The 16,424-nt window shown below is 37.6% G+C and overlaps 2 protein-coding genes across 2 annotated transcripts; one reads left to right on the forward strand and one right to left on the reverse strand.

Moving 5' to 3' along the window:
- Window positions 1–1,647: 1,647 nt before the first annotated feature.
- LOC117622267 (beta-glucuronosyltransferase GlcAT14B) lies at window positions 1,648–5,401 on the forward strand. The gene is made up of 4 exons (XM_034352875.1): window positions 1,648–2,559; window positions 2,701–2,776; window positions 2,892–3,007; window positions 4,435–5,401. The coding sequence occupies exons 1-4, from the start codon at window positions 1,980–1,982 to the stop codon at window positions 4,947–4,949; spliced, it is 1,287 nt and encodes a 428-aa protein (XP_034208766.1). The 5' UTR covers window positions 1,648–1,979; the 3' UTR covers window positions 4,950–5,401.
- Window positions 5,402–14,403: 9,002 nt separating this feature from the next.
- On the reverse strand, window positions 14,404–16,418 carry LOC117623234 (AAA-ATPase ASD, mitochondrial-like). The gene has a single exon (XM_034354140.1). It carries the CDS (start codon window positions 16,093–16,095, stop codon window positions 14,647–14,649), a length of 1,449 nt encoding a protein of 482 aa, XP_034210031.1. The 5' UTR covers window positions 16,096–16,418; the 3' UTR covers window positions 14,404–14,646.
- Window positions 16,419–16,424: the final 6 nt, after the last annotated feature.

Here is a 16,424-nt window from a genome sequence, read left to right on the forward strand (position 1 = left end):
GCTATACTCAAAATTATTCTAAATTAATCTAATAGATTCGATTAATTTCTAGGTATGGTTGGTAGTTGAGGCTGGAGAGGGGCCCCCCCAATCCCAAGTTGGGGTCCACATGAAATGTGAATACTAAATACTAATCATGTGGGTTAGTCAAGACGTGCCATTGCAAATTCGGAATCAGCATGCTAAACGTTCCTCCTAGCTTTTCATGATTATAATTTCCTGAAAGGGTCTTTTTCACTTTTCTTTGTGGTTACTCAGTCTACGTCCACATGTTAGCAAAGAGGAGGAAAGGAAGAGGACGACGAAGAAGAAGAAAGTTGTTTGCTTCAACCTAAAAAAGAAAATTTGACTATGTCGCACGTGAACTTGTTTTGTTAGTTCTTTTGAAATAGACTTTAAAAACACACACAAAGCCTATATGAAATGGATTTTAAAAACACACCTAAAGCTTATTTACAACATAACAAAAAGGTTTTTAACTTCTTTTAAATTACAAAACTGCTATTGATTTCTTAAAACAAACCTAACTTCAAAACCTCATAAAAAAGCCCAAAACATTTAATGGAGTATCAAAGTAATTTAATAATCAAAATTATCAATAAGGCCAGCTGTTAATTTTTTGGATTTGTTTATAGTAATTAAATAGTGTAGGGTTTATTTATATTTTTAGTGCTAAAAATGGGTATATGACTAAATATCTCGATAAGTAATGTCTAAACTAACTCCTTACTCTTTTCAGAAATTTTCTCCTTCAGATTGGGGACTCTTCGCATATGTGCCATGTTATGTTATGTATTTTTATTTTTTATATACTTCAAAATTGTTTATTCGTTGACGTGGGCATTATGATTCCAAGTTTCGAACTCATAGTTGACATTAAAAAAAAGAGGGATCCGCAATGACGTGATGCAATAAACTTAGTTCCGAGAGCATATTTGTTACTTAAAAACACAACTTGGATACAAGCGAAAAGATTACCCATCTTATCAAAAAACAAAAAAAAGATTACCTAACTGGACGAATGTTTAAATTTGACGTTATTGTCTTGGTTGACCCTGAACTTGTTGCAAAAGACCCCAATTGTTTGTTACATACGGGTCAAACCTTCAAAAATTATTCTCAGTATATACCTTGATTTTTGCGTTTTCCATTATTGAATCCAAATTATGTAGTAATAAGAAATGAAAAGAAAAAAAAATTAAAAACCCCACAATTAATCCCAACAAAGAAAAACCGAAAAATGGAATCCCATTTTGTTTCAAGTTTGTTTTCTCTTTTCGGTTTAAACTAAAGTCCGAAAACAAGAAAACGACATTTAATGACTATTCTTATACCGTCAACATGAATACAAATCACTCGCATAGTTTTCCTTATAAAACAGAAAGCAAGTCTTCAAAAAGTTAACAAACAAGGCCTAAATCTTGTAAGGTCGCTTTGATTTCTTTCCTAAATTCCCGGTAGAGTTGAAAGCTTTTGAAGAAAACGCATATATAGATAAATCCTCTATTTTGTAATAATTGGCTTAGGCGACTTAGCCCTATTGTCACGGCGAGTTGGCGAAATTAGGCGTACATATGTTGCAAGTTTTGTAGACTTTGGTTTCGTTTGTCCCTTAATAAGACCCTTCTTCTGTATGTGCAAAGCCATTATAAATAAAGCCCCTCTAAACTCACCACTTAGCCCCTAACCCAACTCAGTTACTCAAAATCTCAAACCGCAGATTAGATCAGTAACAGCAACACAAAACAATTCACTAGTCACTAATCACTCATTTAATCAACTCCCTCCTGCCCACCAAAAATCATCATTTTCCATCACTTTCCTTCCCAACAAGCAAAACACATGTTAACAAGCTCCATCTTCAACTTCAACCTCCTCTCTCTCTAAAAACAGCTCAATTAAGCTTTTTGGAAGTTGGGGGGTCAGAGAGAGAGAGAGAGAGAGAGATTTGGAATTTTGGGTTTTCAGGAGCTGAACACATGAAGAAGCTAAAGAGCTATTACACGCATCTGAGGCACCACCAGTCCATGGAGCTCAAATGGATCTTCCCTTTGGCCATAGGCTCCATCGTCTCTCTCTTCCTTCTCTTCCTCACCACGCTCACTTCACCTGACGGCATGCCTCTGCTTCCCTTCTACCGCTCCTTTTACATCTCCAGCTCCGTTTTCATCGAATCCAAGCTCCACCCACTGCCCGTTTCTTATCTCCCGCCTCCTCCGCGCTTCGCTTACTTCATCTCCGGCTCCAATGGCGATGGTAAAATGCTCAAGCGGACCCTTCAAGCCCTTTACCACCCTCACAACCTCTATGTGGTTCACTTGGACCTCGAGGCACCGCCCGAGGAGCGTCTGGATCTGCAGAATTACGTTTCTACCCACCCTGTTTTTGTAAAGTTCGGCAATGTGAAGATGATTACCAAGGCCAATCTCGTCACTTACAGGGGTCCGACTATGGTGGCCAACACGCTTCACGCTGCCGCTATTTTGTTGAAGGCAGGCGGCGATTGGGATTGGTTTATCAATCTCAGTGCTTCTGATTACCCACTTGTTACTCAGGATGGTGAGTCTATTGGGTTTTGGTTTTGGGATTTTGGTCTATCTTTGGTTGATTTTGTTTCTAATTTGACTAATTGGTTGATTATCAAAAAAAGAAAAAAATTGACTAATTGGTTACTGGGTTTTGATTATTGTGGTTAATTAGATCTGCTGCACACGTTCTCATACTTACCGCGCGATCTTAATTTCATCGATCATACTAGCAACATTGGGTGGAAAGAGTATGCACAACTTCCCTTTTTCTTTGTTGTCTATATTTATACTGTTTCTGTTTTTTCCCCTTTTTTTTCAATAAGTAAAGCTGTATCATCGATTTGTAATGCTGCATGTTTATAGGTACCAAAGAGCAAAACCGATAATTGTAGATCCAGGGTTGTATATGACAAAAAAAGCTGATGTTTTTTGGGTTACACAGCGAAGGAGTGTGCCAACAGCTTTCAAACTCTTTACAGGTACAAATTTTTAGCATGCCCCTAGACCATAAAACATGATTAAAACCGAAGTTGCTATTTTGATTGGATAAGAAATGAAATAGGAGTACTAACTTAGAGCACATCAGAGCAAAGATAGAATCTTATATGTCACATAGAAACCCAAACATAACAAAAATATGTAAAATTTATACATGTATAGTTAGGAATGGAAATCATTGTCCTTTTCTGTTTGGATTTTCAGTTTTTTGAACTTGTTTAGTAGTCTATAGATTTGAAAATTGGTATAGAAGTAAACAGTTATTTTGTCTTTAAAAAATGTTTCTTGCTGGGTGTTCAAGTGCTATGCAGAAGACAATGAAAGTTTGTCAATTTATACCCTGCCTCTGTTTTTTGTGATGTTAAATGAATTGGGATGTCACAGAAAACATGAGATGCATAAGCAGATGCAACTTCTGAAGGAAAGAAGGATGTCCCAGAGCTATTAAAAAAAGCCATTGAAACAATTTTGATCTACTGGATGAGGCTATATATCTCAACCCTCTATGGTTATTTTATTGGAAAACCGATTTCTAGAACATCTTCTGAGTTATGAAAAGATGTCTCTTCAACTTCATGTATCCTTAAGTGGATAGAACATCACATTGATGAGCCCAGAACAGTTACATTTTAGGAAAGACTTTCTGTAACAACTCTGTGTTGATCTGCTGTCTTTTGCAGCTCTAGAAACCTAATTCTGTTTCTGGGGAATGGAACGAAACAACTTGTGTGTGTGTGTGTGTGTGTGTGTGTTTTATACTCTCTTGTTCTGCTTAGTTGAAAATTATAACACGCGTATGTGCATTTGGACCATAGTTCTCTATTAGGCATAAAAGAATAGCTTAGCATGCTTTTTTCCTCACTATGTGGGATCGTGTAGCATGATCAATTTATTGGCAGTGATGCATGAAAGCATTTGGCTGCATAATCTGATTCTATGTTGCTTGCTTTAAAATTTGAGTCTCTTACCTATATGATGCTTGTTGTTTCACTTACTACTTTAATATCTTTATACAACAATAGGGATTTTCTTATATTCTACATGTAAAAAACATATGAATATCTTGAGGAGTGGTCCCTGATTTTAGGGGGGGGAAAAAAAAAAATTATATCCTCACCGCTCTCTGGGACCATTTTATTCTAAAGGTCCTCTAGGGAGCTAATTTTTTAACTCTGCAGATTTTTTAAGAAGTTCACCGTCCACTCTATTATAGTTCCTTTTAGACCTTTGCCTTTGTTAAACATTTGAAAATGTGGTGTTGTAATGAAATTTGCCAATTTTGCTGTCAATTTTCCACCTGTTGCTTCTTTCCAACTGCTCCCTTGAAAAATATTTGTAGGTTTACATTCAGAACCATGCCTTGTTGCCATAAGTTTTATTTTAACCAAATGTCTTCTTTCTCACATAGGTTCTGCGTGGATGGCACTTTCTAAGCCTTTTGTTGATTACTGCATATGGGGATGGGACAACCTACCTCGAACTGTTCTCATGTATTATGCAAACTTTTTATCATCTCCCGAAGGATACTTCCACACCGTCATTTGTAATGCTCAAGAGTTCCGCAACACAACTGTGAATAGTGATCTGCATTTCATAACATGGGACAACCCTCCAAAGCAACACCCTCACCACCTTAACCTTGGAGACATGCAGAGGATGATTGACAGCAAGGCTCCCTTTGCAAGAAAGTTTCACCAAGATGATCCAGTGCTTGACAAAATCGATTCTGAGTTGTTGTTTAAGGGTCCAGGTATGCTTGTTCCTGGTGGTTGGTGCATAGGAAAAAGGGACAATGGGTCTGATCCATGCTCTGTTGTTGGTAACACTACAGTCCTCAGGCCTAGCCCTGGAGCAAAACGGCTAGAAGTTTTGCTCAGCTCTCTATTGTCTAACGAGAATTTCCGATCAAAACAGTGCAAATGACAAGAACTCAAAACTGCTTGTGGAACTGCTTCCCCGTGCCAAGTTGAGTTGGTTTACACTTGACGGTAGAATACAGCATGATCAGAGAAATAATATTTCTTATAGTTGAAAGAGAAGGAAAGAATGCACATACCTCTGAATTATGGAGAGGCAAGGATGTGATGAATTTGGTGGAGTTGTATCAATTACTTGGCTAGATTCTTCCTTCTATGATGACTGCCACTTAGATGATTTGTAGGTTAGCACTTTTCCACATTTACTTTTGTTCTTTGAAATTTTTGGATACTGTATTTGTCATGCCCAGCCATTTCGTATGCTGCAGTGAAATGTGTTTTGAAACCGATGATGGGGGTGTAAGAGCTACTGGAAAGATGTATATTTGAAATAGGAAATCCAAATAAAACTTGTCTGATTCTGTGCAACTTTTGGATCCAAATGTAGCTGTTTGTTTCGTAGGTCTGCGCTGCCACATTCATATTTCATACTTGTTTTGGTCTTCTCTTGTTATGTTTTTAGGTTTGTTTCTTTCTTCCTCGATTGCCATGATATCGATTCACTTGCATCTGGATATAATTCAATTTTGTTCGGCCTATGCCATGAGGCCCATGACCCTACGGCTATGGAGGCCCCCAGAGTCAGAGAGGCCATGGCTTTCCCCGGCACGGCACATATTCTCAGAGTGGCGAGAGAGAGGGAAAAATCTGTCTCCCTTTTAAAGTGCCTATACAATTAAGCATAATTCTTCAAGTCCCTTGATCCCTCCAAGTGATGTATATACTTGTATGTATAAATGAATTTATAAGGTACATCTTAGGGTTATCTACTATAGACATTTCTGAACTTGGCCCCCAGTTGCAATTGGGCTCGTGAACTTTTTTTTTTGAGACAATTACATCCTTTAATCCAATTGGGTCCCGTCATCCAAGTCTGTCAATTTATCCGTCAAAATGAGGAGTAAAAACGTCATTTCGAGTTCCATAAGTCTTCTTCGCTAGATAATCCCGAATACCCACACATTTAGAGCTCCTTGTCTGATTTAGTCAACAAGGGGTACACAAAACCAGTCATCACCATAACCCAACCTCCAAAAAAGAGGAAAATCTCATACGTTAAGTGACAAAGCATGGAGAGAAATGATTGAGCAATACCCAAAGTGGACACAAAGTTTACTGCCACTGTAACACTTTGCTCAGCTGATCTTATCTCCAATGGGAAAATCTCACTTGGGTTCAGCCACCCTAGTGGGCCCTATGACCAAGCAAACCCAGCTACATACTCTCTCTCTATGTTTGGTGCTTTCAAATCGAAGAACAAGGGGTCTCTCCCTGTTATGCAAGGCACTCTCTTTTCTTCTCTCCCATTTCCCTTCTCTAAGCTTTCCAAAGCACTCTCTGAGATCTCAGCCTCCAAACGAGGCCATACTCTGCTTCCTTCTGCTTCAAGATCCATGCTTTTCTGTGTGTCGGTACAATTTCTTCTCTATCTATACTTTTCAATCCAATATACCGTCGTATACATATTAATTTCCTGACCAATATAGCATATCAGAATAATCTTCAAACCCATATGTTGGATTTTCTATGAAGTTCTTGCCTCCTCCTCTGGCTTTTTATTTGCAATGTAATTTTTTAGTTTTTCTCTCATCGTGAAAACTCTGATATACCCCTCACAATAAGAGCACGTGCCATTCACACGGTCAAATTCGACGGATTCTGTTACGACATGACCCAATTGAAATTATTTGTGAAGTTAAAGAATGTAATTGTCTAAAAAAAGAATTCACAAACCCAATTACAATTGAGGGCCAAGTTCAAGCACGTGTACATTAAATAACCCTATATATTAACATCAAGTGAGTTTTACATGAAAAAGTGAATAAAAAGTAAATTGAAAATATCTAGATGTATGCTAGTTTGAGATAAATAAAATTATTGGATTCATCGAACCACCTCAGCTCTCCAGCTTTCAAACTGAAAGGTAAATAAAATAAGACAAAATAGTATAGCTTTATTTGCTTTTCTTCTTAAAATTTGGTTGTAGGGACACAGTGCATGTTAAAAGTTTGGAAAGGGACATGACATCCCCCATTAGGTTTAGCTGCAACGAGCAAAATATTAATCACAAGTTCATTGTATAAATCACAATTCTGATCTAAAACTATTGCTAGCTATGCTAAGTACAACTTACCTAGCTGTACACGCGGATGGATATATGGTCGATTTGCAACACGTGAATGACTTATGGCCGTTGATACAAATTGTAGAGTCTATACTTGTACCAAACATTGGGAGCACCGACGCTCGAATACATAGATGACTTGGATTGGAGCCATTATTGTGGTGGGATCTGCGCTTAGAACAACAATGATTTGGAATCACTCAATGCACCCCTTTAACTTTGCCTGCCTATCAAAACAAATAAAGCATACAAAACGCAAGCTAGCCGATACCTACCTAACAATTTATATGCCATTCGAATTTCATCATGGATGGATTTGAAAACAGAAGAGAGACAACAGTTACTGACAAAATCTTTCTGAAACAGAGCCTTATTACACGCAAAGCAGCAAATGCATTTATGTGGAAGGAGGCATCGTACAAGTTTTGTCGAGCCCAAAAATCATATTTATTCATCCCAAAATATTATACCTATATACAAATTAATTAATGATTTAGTGGTGTTTCTTCTACCGTAAATTTTTTTTAGGACTTTTCTTTATTGAGGGAAAGGATAATAACTCATACATACTATGTAGATGTTAGGATTCAAACTCAAAATTTTGCATGAGAAAGTAATTATTTCAAATTATAACACTAGTTGATCCTTTACTACTAGGCGTAATATTCATTGGCCTAACTTGGGATAAAATGTGACCCTTTAAAATGTTTTATATAAATTTTCATTGATATAACACCATTGCCTCTCTCTCCCTCTACCCCTAATGACCCTCTTAATTTCTTTTCTATGTTGGCTAGCTTTGATTTTTGTGGTTTTAGGTATTTTTGGTAGGCTAGCTCCTCCTCTCCATATGTGTCTGCTACTGCTAGGCTAACTTATTTTTGTTTGCAAACATTAATTCTCCCTGTGTGCCTTACATTATTTATGACAAAAATCTCACAAACTTTCATATGTAATGATTGGTAGGGCAATTCAAACACATTGAATTGAAGCAATAGGGGCCCACCTTCACACAATTTTCTAATTCCCTCATGTTGCTTCTGTAGAGTAGAGCACCTAATTATAAACAACAACCACATTTATCTTCTCCATCAGACCCCTCCATCTCCATGTTCGATCAATCAAGGACAACCCTTTTGGAGTACGAATGACATTAAAAAAAAAAAAAGCAAATGGCAATGGGGATGGTGCTGGGGAAAGCAGCCACCTAGAGAGAGAAACTCTAGAACCTAGAAATAGAAACCCCAAAAAGCCTGTCATGAGTCATTGTACCCTAGATGCCAGATGGATGGATCGATCATTATTTGATTGAATCATGCAAGACAAAGGGAAAGTGCCTTCACGATATTTAACATTGGATTGGATTGAAGTGGAGCTGATGGGGGCTACAGTGAATTTGGAAGCATAGACAAAATAATCGGTATCTATTCAAATAGGGAACTCAAAATTTTAATTTTTTTTAATTTTAACAAGGAGTTTTTAAATCTCTTTTTAAGATTCAAAAATTTGTTTGGAATGCAACTTAAAAAATGTTTTTAAATTTTAAAAAATTTGAGAATTTTTGGGTTGTTAAAAAAAATAAAATAAACAGATGTTTTTTGTTTTTAATAATGAGGGTGTTTTTTTAGTTGTTCTTGAGTTTGAGTTTTAAACAATAAGGTTACCAAATAGTTTTTCTTTGTTTTGAACTTAAATTCTTTTTTTGAGTTTAAAAAATTAAATTCAAGTTGAATACCAAACATGCCCTAAATGCCTCGACAAATTAAATTTAAAAAATTAATTATATGCATTCAAATCTTAATTAAACAAAGGGAAAATGGGGTTGGCTTCAATCCCCAAACGATAACTGGATAGTTGGCTTAAATATAAAAGAGATAATAGAATAAGATCAGCTGCAGGTGCAGGCTTTAATAATTTGTAGTTATTAATTAATTTCATACAGCCACAATACAAACGACTAAATTTTGTGGTGAACATATATCTTGTGAACAGGAAGATCCTCAATCAGCTCACCCTTCCTTCAGCCTTCAAGTCATCAACTTCACAACAAGTAAAGATGAAACCCTCGTCTTCTGGCCATGCGTTTTTCGGCACGAATGTAGAACAGAAGTGGACGACGGAGGTGGCCTGATCAAGCTAAAAGGAGAAGATTATAAACAAAGGTGCATTTGGCCTCAGCTTGGATCTTGAGGTACCTAATTTCTTTTATCCTTTCCCTTTGCATATACCATGATCCAAGAAGAGGTTTAGTTGAGAAACAAAATCCAAAATTCGAAACCAAAAAAAGGAACAAAAAAGATATATAGTATACTTCACCTTGATCTTTCTCAAGCTTGGAATTAGAAATTAATAAAGCTGGGGGTTGTTTTCTTTTCCCAGTTGCCGGTGATCAAAGTGAGGGGCTTCAGTCGAGGAGAGATGAAGCCCCGTGCCCAAATTGGCTTAGCTTTAATTCTACCATAATTAGTACCAAACCAATATGATTGCATTTGGCGCCATCTCTCCTACGACAGAAGCCCCTACGAATTTGATGATATATATGATCTCTCTCTTCATTTTAGAATTGTATGTTTTGCCTTCTTACATTTACGAGAAATAGGGATTTTGGGAGTGTTATATAGACACACAGTACATGTATATCTTTAATTAATATATAGTACCATATATATCTTTAATTAATATATAGTACCAGTACTTAATTCTTAAACTATAAATATATATACATGCGACCCCTAATCATAAGGGGCAAACATAAACTCCAAATTTCTCGCTCTTTACAAAATTATTATAAGGTAGGTAATATTGGAGTTAGGGAACTACTAGTAGCATTCCATTACCAAGTCTCATGGTCATGGATAAGGGGACACACACACACATATATATATATATATATATATATATATATATATATATATGAATTTGATGATCTGTTCACGAAATTTGTCAACGCAAAACAGCTGTGAGTGAGATGAACCCATCTGCAAACATACTGTTATTATTTTTATTGATCAGTAATATATTTATGGTCTCCTCTTATCTCACATCTCTCGTGACGTAACTCTAATGATTGATGGAACTTAATTAGTCCTGATTTTAGTGGTTAGATCGATGATAAGGTGATCATCTCAGTAGACCTCCTGTAATTAACAATAATGTAGCATTATCTGCTAAAACAATCATATTTGGACAGGGTCAAGCTTCATTTGATGATATTATATATATATTTTGCAGAATATGAAATCATGTTGAAAATGACACCAATTAATTTACTAGGTTTATATTGATTGTTGGTATAGAGCTAGATATAATTCAGGGTGTAGAAATGGAGTTTGTTGTGTGTACCTTTTCCAAGGCTTTAATCAATCAAGAAGCTGCATGCAGAAGTTGCAGGGTATCTGGTCGCATAGCGACGGCACTAGCAAGCAGAGCATTAGGTTAACAAAGCACACCACCAACACCAAGCACCAAGCACACCCAGCACCAAGCACCAAGCACCAAGCAAAGCAAGGAGGCTGCAGCTTGCAGTGCCGTCCCTCCTGCGACAAGACTCCCTACACTTCCTTTCTTCATTTCCCTTTCAATATACTTTTGGACCTTACCTTTCCACACCTCCTCGATCGTACTTACATTTATAAGCTCAAAATTAATAATAAAATAATAATAATTAACGTTGTATATTGATTCTTAATTAGTGGGTTGTTTGATTATTCCTTGTAGTAATTACAGTCTCGCAGGTGCCAGCACATGAAGTCAGAGAGATCCACAGGAGAGTCCACGACGACCACTGACTACCTGTTCATTTGGAGGAGTCTCTGAGTCTCTCCCTTCACACGTGAAACTTCATATTCAACATCATATGCCCAATAAAGGTACAAATATGATCTTATTAACCTTTGGTCCACACCTTGACTGACGGCATAAAATCCTAAAGAAAATTACTAGGACAGATTTTTTTTTGAAACGTTACAAAGATTACCTCTAAAATCATGACAATGAAAATGAGATACCAAACTTGCCATGATTTTAGAGATAATTTATTTGTAACGTTTTAGTATAAAACTTCTAGTTCTATATCCTCATAAAAGTTTCAAGTTGGTCGAGTCCATCGAATATGCACTACTAGAAAATGATGAGGCAAAAGCGGTACCCACTTGAGGAAAAGAGTAATAATAGCCACATACCACAGATATTGATTTGGGCTGGATGTAACCTGTGATCAAGACAAGACAATATATAAATCGGTTTTACATAAACTATATATTATTATATAATAATATATTTTGGACCAGTTGCGGTAGGTATATATGCTCATCAATGTAAACAAAATTATATGATGCCTTAATTAATTCTCTTGACCCTACGTGTTGTTAGTTGTTCTACACTAGTACACAGCCATATAATTATATATACACACTTGGGTTATTAGATTATAAGTCTGCACAGGAAGACTCATATATATATATATACATATATATACATATGTTGTATAATTATATAACACGAGCTCAGACTGGGTTATTAGATTATAAGTCTGCACAGGAAGACTCATATATATATATATACATATATATACATATGTTGTATAATTATATAACACGAGCTCAGACTGGTCTGCTGGTTGTCAAAATCCAAGCCTGATGGATTTAAAAATCAGCAGCCAGCTGATGATCAGAGAAGAACCCTTCGATGAAGGGGTCAGAAAAGCATCCTTTGATGAAGGGATCAGAGAAGCACCCTTTGATGAAGGGGCAACTTCATTAAATTAATTGCACTGGCTGTGCCCGAGTTTAGCAAGAAAAAAGTCTAACAAAGAGAATAAGAAAGTTAGGAAAATATTATTAAGAAGATGATGAATGGATGAATTAGACCCAGATGCAATTATTAAAGATAGAGAAGACAATTAATAGATATATACCATTTTCTCGCTTTGGCCTCCTGTTTAGATATATCACTTGCAGAGAAGGATCAAAGTTTTACAAGTTATAGGGTTTTCTGGTCACAGGAGGGATGACACCAGCTGCTGGTAGCTAGTTGCACCACAGACAGTGCCATCTCTCCTGCGAACATAAATCCCTCAACTTTTCTTCTCTCTCTCTCTCTTTCTCAATTTGGAGAGTGTTAGATTTTTCTACACCATGAGGAATGAAATTAGGTAGAGTTGCAGAAAGAAATAGAGGGGTTCATGTCACAGGAAGATGGAACATATGCTTCCTGCTGCCAATTAGAGAGCACAGCTCCCGTGCCATCTCTCCTGCGACATGAACCCCTCAACCTCTTTTATCTCTTCTTTGTTGCTCTCTTCATGGTTTCAGGGCCTCTCTATTTATAGTCAGGCCAGGGTTCTATATGAGCTCAGAGAATGTAAGGTTTTTCCACAAATATATATCAGGAAATTACCTAAACAATGCCATGAAGTTGCTTCTAGTTTGCGAGGGCTTTGCCTCCCAAAGATTAACGCAGAAAACGAGACAAATTAGACTATTCTGATTAATTAATCTTTCTTCAAATCAAGGGTTCAAAATGTTGAACATTGCCTAACCACACATCAGAAACTCTCTAGTAACTTACAAGTTCATTTCGTCCAATCGAAAAATTATGAAAATTACAAGGACAATTTCCTGGAGACCTTCACCTCGTAATTAAATTCCACGACTTTGTTTCAAGCATATAGCCTCCAGTCAAAAGAAATGGAAAGATCTGTTAAGAGTCTTGTCTTTGTTGGGGGGGCAGCTAGCTAGTCTGAGTCATGCATTCTAGTCTGGCTTTTCTTGTGTTTCTTGGTTGCTTTACACTAGGTTTTTGATTTTTAAGAGAACCTCAACGATAGGAGAAAAACATTACTGAAAACTTGTACCATCATAGCTGGGCCAATTAGCTATAGCTGTCATGATAGAATTACTTTATCAAGGAGGGTGAGTTCGGAGTAATTGGTGTCTCTTTCTAATTTCAACGTAGCTTGTCAGATTTTTCCCTTATGAAAATCATGAACTCTGTAAATTCCTTGTGAGCTTCCAGCTTATTAATATGCGATGTGAGCTGGATGTTCTCAATTAATTAACCTTGAGCATGCGTTTGAATTAACTAGTAGATTAATTAACTCAAGGCAAATGTAAAGGTAATTTCTTATATTGTAGAAAAACCTAACATATGAAGGTATTCTATAGACTCCAAATTGAGATATATAAATTATGGGCATACCGCCGGTCGGTCCGTCCGTCATTGGTATGGGCTGCACGGTTCGGACCGAATCGTTTCCAGCCCTAATTTTATTATTAATTAGGATGATACATATACCGAAGAAGGTTAAGAAGAAGATTATAATAAAATTGGATCAAACACCAAATTGAACCATTTCTCAGAAGAAACATTTTTTGTTATTTTGTTTCGGTAATACGCAAGCCAGGCAACAAGGAATTTGGGCCCATTTTAGTTTATAAAGGCCCAAGAAAAAGACAACAGGCCACCTAATACATTCTGGACATAAGGCCCAATAAAGCATTCTGGGCCGTGCATTAAAAACCCTAAATTTTGTCTCCATGACCAAGTACAAAGTAAAAGATCATCACTTGGGACTGTGGAAATCAATGCGGCTCAGTTTCATGGAGTCATTTTATAGTAAGGGCCTTATATATGGCTCTTAGAGCACTTTCATCCATTTGTCATGTAAATGTTTAGTTTTTTATTTTTTTATTTTTTTTGGTTGCTAACATCATTTCTGACGTCAGCAAACACATGCCAAAGCAAGAGCTGGTTTTGCCTGAGGACCAGCCCAAGCCACCAACAGCCCTGGTAGCATTTGCCCGCTGGAAGCCCTTTTTGGGCCTAGGGCCCCCTTACCCAAGGCCGCTGGAATCACTTTTAAGTGAGGTCATATCTTTTAATCGTTAGATCATACTAACCAATTTGATTCAACAGCTAAGAAATAAGGCCTCATATAACGGCCTCACTATAGAATTCGTGCAGTTTCATGCAAGTTTTTAAATTCCATCGATTCATAGTATAACAAATTGGCTTCAAGTTTATGCTTTCGGTTGGGGGATTTTTAGCCCCAAATTTTTACTCTGTTCCACTTTTTCCATGCCTAGTCCCACTTGTTTTCCGGAGATTTGTGTCTAGGCTTGTCCTGCTACTTTGGGTTTGCGTTCTGAAATCAACTGTTTGTCTGCCCAAATGACGCAAGTTTTGCACTTTTTCTCTAATAACTGAGCGTCAGGTGTTTGTTGAAATGCCAAGTCCAGTTAGTTTTGTCTGAATAGGGGCCTTGCATTATTGTTACTTCTGATAAATATGTAGCCATAAACTTGGTGGGGAATCTATATGGGACATGGATACAAAAATGAAAATGCAAGCCCCAATTTCTACCTTAGGAAATAGGTGAAATTGGTTTTCCACCTTAGGAAATAGGTGAAATTGGTTGTTTTATGAGAACTCATGTGGAGTTAGAATGATGCATACACTACTCTTTGCACGAGACAAAACCCTTTATTTTTCCCAAATCCAAAATCCAATTTTCTTCCTTTCATTTTCTATCAGATGATGCTTCTGTGTCTTGATCTTTTTCTTCAGCTGCTGATTTCTTCTCTTTCCCTTCTTCCTCAGCTTTCAGCTTCCCATTCTCTATTTCCTGTTCAAGAGCTTGGATCAGATTGTGTAGGCAGTTTTCAGCAACCCCAGTAAGGGACTTGGGCATCAAATGCTCTGCAACATCAGCTGGAGTCATATTGGTTTGCTCCAGCAACCCACGAACTTTGGGAAACAAATGGTGTGCTTCAAGCTTGAGGTAGTTCCTAGCCAGCACCTTGAATGATTCAAAGTTGCAGTATGACAATTCTATGTGCTTGTCCATCCTTCCTTTCCTGATGAGAGCAGCATCAAGTTTCTCCACATAATTGGTTGTGAAGACTATCAGTCTCTCTCCACGGCAGGCTGACCAGAGCCCATCAATGAAATTCAGAAGCCCAGAAAGAGTCACCTGGCTGGGTTTTGTTTCCCTTTCCTCTTTTGCCAGCTTTTCCCTTGGATCATTCTCTTCATCCTCTTCCACTTTCTCTTTTCTCTTCCTCCTTTGGCCTGTCAGATCAAGTGAACAATCAATGTCTTCAATTACAATAATGGACTTGCTTGATGTTTCAATCAACAGCCTCCTCAGCTCAGTGTTGTCTTTGACTGCAGTCAATTCAAGATCATAAAGATCATAGCCCAAAAGATTGGCCATGGCAGCAATCATGGTGGACTTCCCAGTACCTGGTGGGCCATAAAGAAGGTACCCTCTCTTCCATGCCCTCCCAATACTTGCATAAAACTCTTCTGCTTTGCTGAATGCCATTAAATCATCAATGATGTCCTGCTTCTTCTCTGGCTCCATGGCAAGTGTCTTAAATGTTGCTGGGTGCTCAAACACCACATGGCTCCAATGTGAGCCATTGTTGGTATAAAGCTTTCTCTGCCTATTTCTGACCCTAATGGCTTTGCCCTCTTTCAAGACATGGGTTAGGTAAGGCCCAATTATGAGCTCCCTCTGCCCTTTATGGAAATTGAGCTTGTAGTACCTTTTCTCATCATTGATGGGAGTGTATGAAAAAGTCTGCTGCTTGGAAATGTTTTTGCCTGAAGCCCACCAGACTTTGACTCCCTTGAACTCATCGGAGACCTCCTCATGGTCATCCATGCTCAGAACAAGGGACTGGTTGTTCTTGATATCAGCCTTGAGCCGCTTCGCTTGGGTGGAAGATTTGGAGCTCAGATAGTTCTCGATGGCAGAATAAGCCTCGCTGCGCATGAGACGCTCCCCTGTAAACTCATTGAATGTGATTTGGATGTAAGGATATACATAACCCACCAATCTCTGCGAGTATTTTTCGATGTGCCGCCGAACTTCATAAGGAAAGTATTGTTGAAAGATTGCCCACATAAACATCAAGCCTCCAATCGTGGATCCAAGATGAGCAAACATGTCTGCTGGAACCATGTTTGCAACTTTGCCTCTTCTTTCTTGGCCTCTGTATCTTCTTGTTTTTCTGAGATGATGTATGTATCTATGTATGCCACAATTTGTATACTTTGGTGAAGATTATTTTAATATATTTTTGTTGGAAAAGGCCTTGGCGTGAGTCGGTATTAATTATTCTGTGTGAATACCATCAAACAGTTCTGGTCCAAAATTGACTGGTAGATTTTGTCTCAATGCCAGAAGTCGGCAAAGGCTGCGTGCAGACGTGGACTCGTTTTCTTGCTCGATGGGTTAACCCAAATGGAAATTATCTGTTCCGTGACATCATTGACATCATATTAACAATG

This window comes from Prunus dulcis, chromosome 3, assembly GCF_902201215.1.
Source record: "Prunus dulcis chromosome 3, ALMONDv2, whole genome shotgun sequence".
NCBI classification, from domain to species: domain Eukaryota; kingdom Viridiplantae; phylum Streptophyta; class Magnoliopsida; order Rosales; family Rosaceae; genus Prunus; species Prunus dulcis.

Coding starts and splice junctions, on each gene's coding strand:
- LOC117622267 (XM_034352875.1), top strand. CDS start 1,980: ATGAAGAAGCTAAAGAGCTATTACACGCATCTGAGGCACCACCAGTCC. Junction 2,560..2,700: donor CCCACTTGTTACTCAGGATG/GTGAGTCTATTG, acceptor GTGGTTAATTAG/ATCTGCTGCACACGTTCTCA. Junction 2,777..2,891: donor AGCAACATTGGGTGGAAAGA/GTATGCACAACT, acceptor GCATGTTTATAG/GTACCAAAGAGCAAAACCGA.
- LOC117623234 (XM_034354140.1), bottom strand. CDS start 16,095: ATGGTTCCAGCAGACATGTTTGCTCATCTTGGATCCACGATTGGAGGC.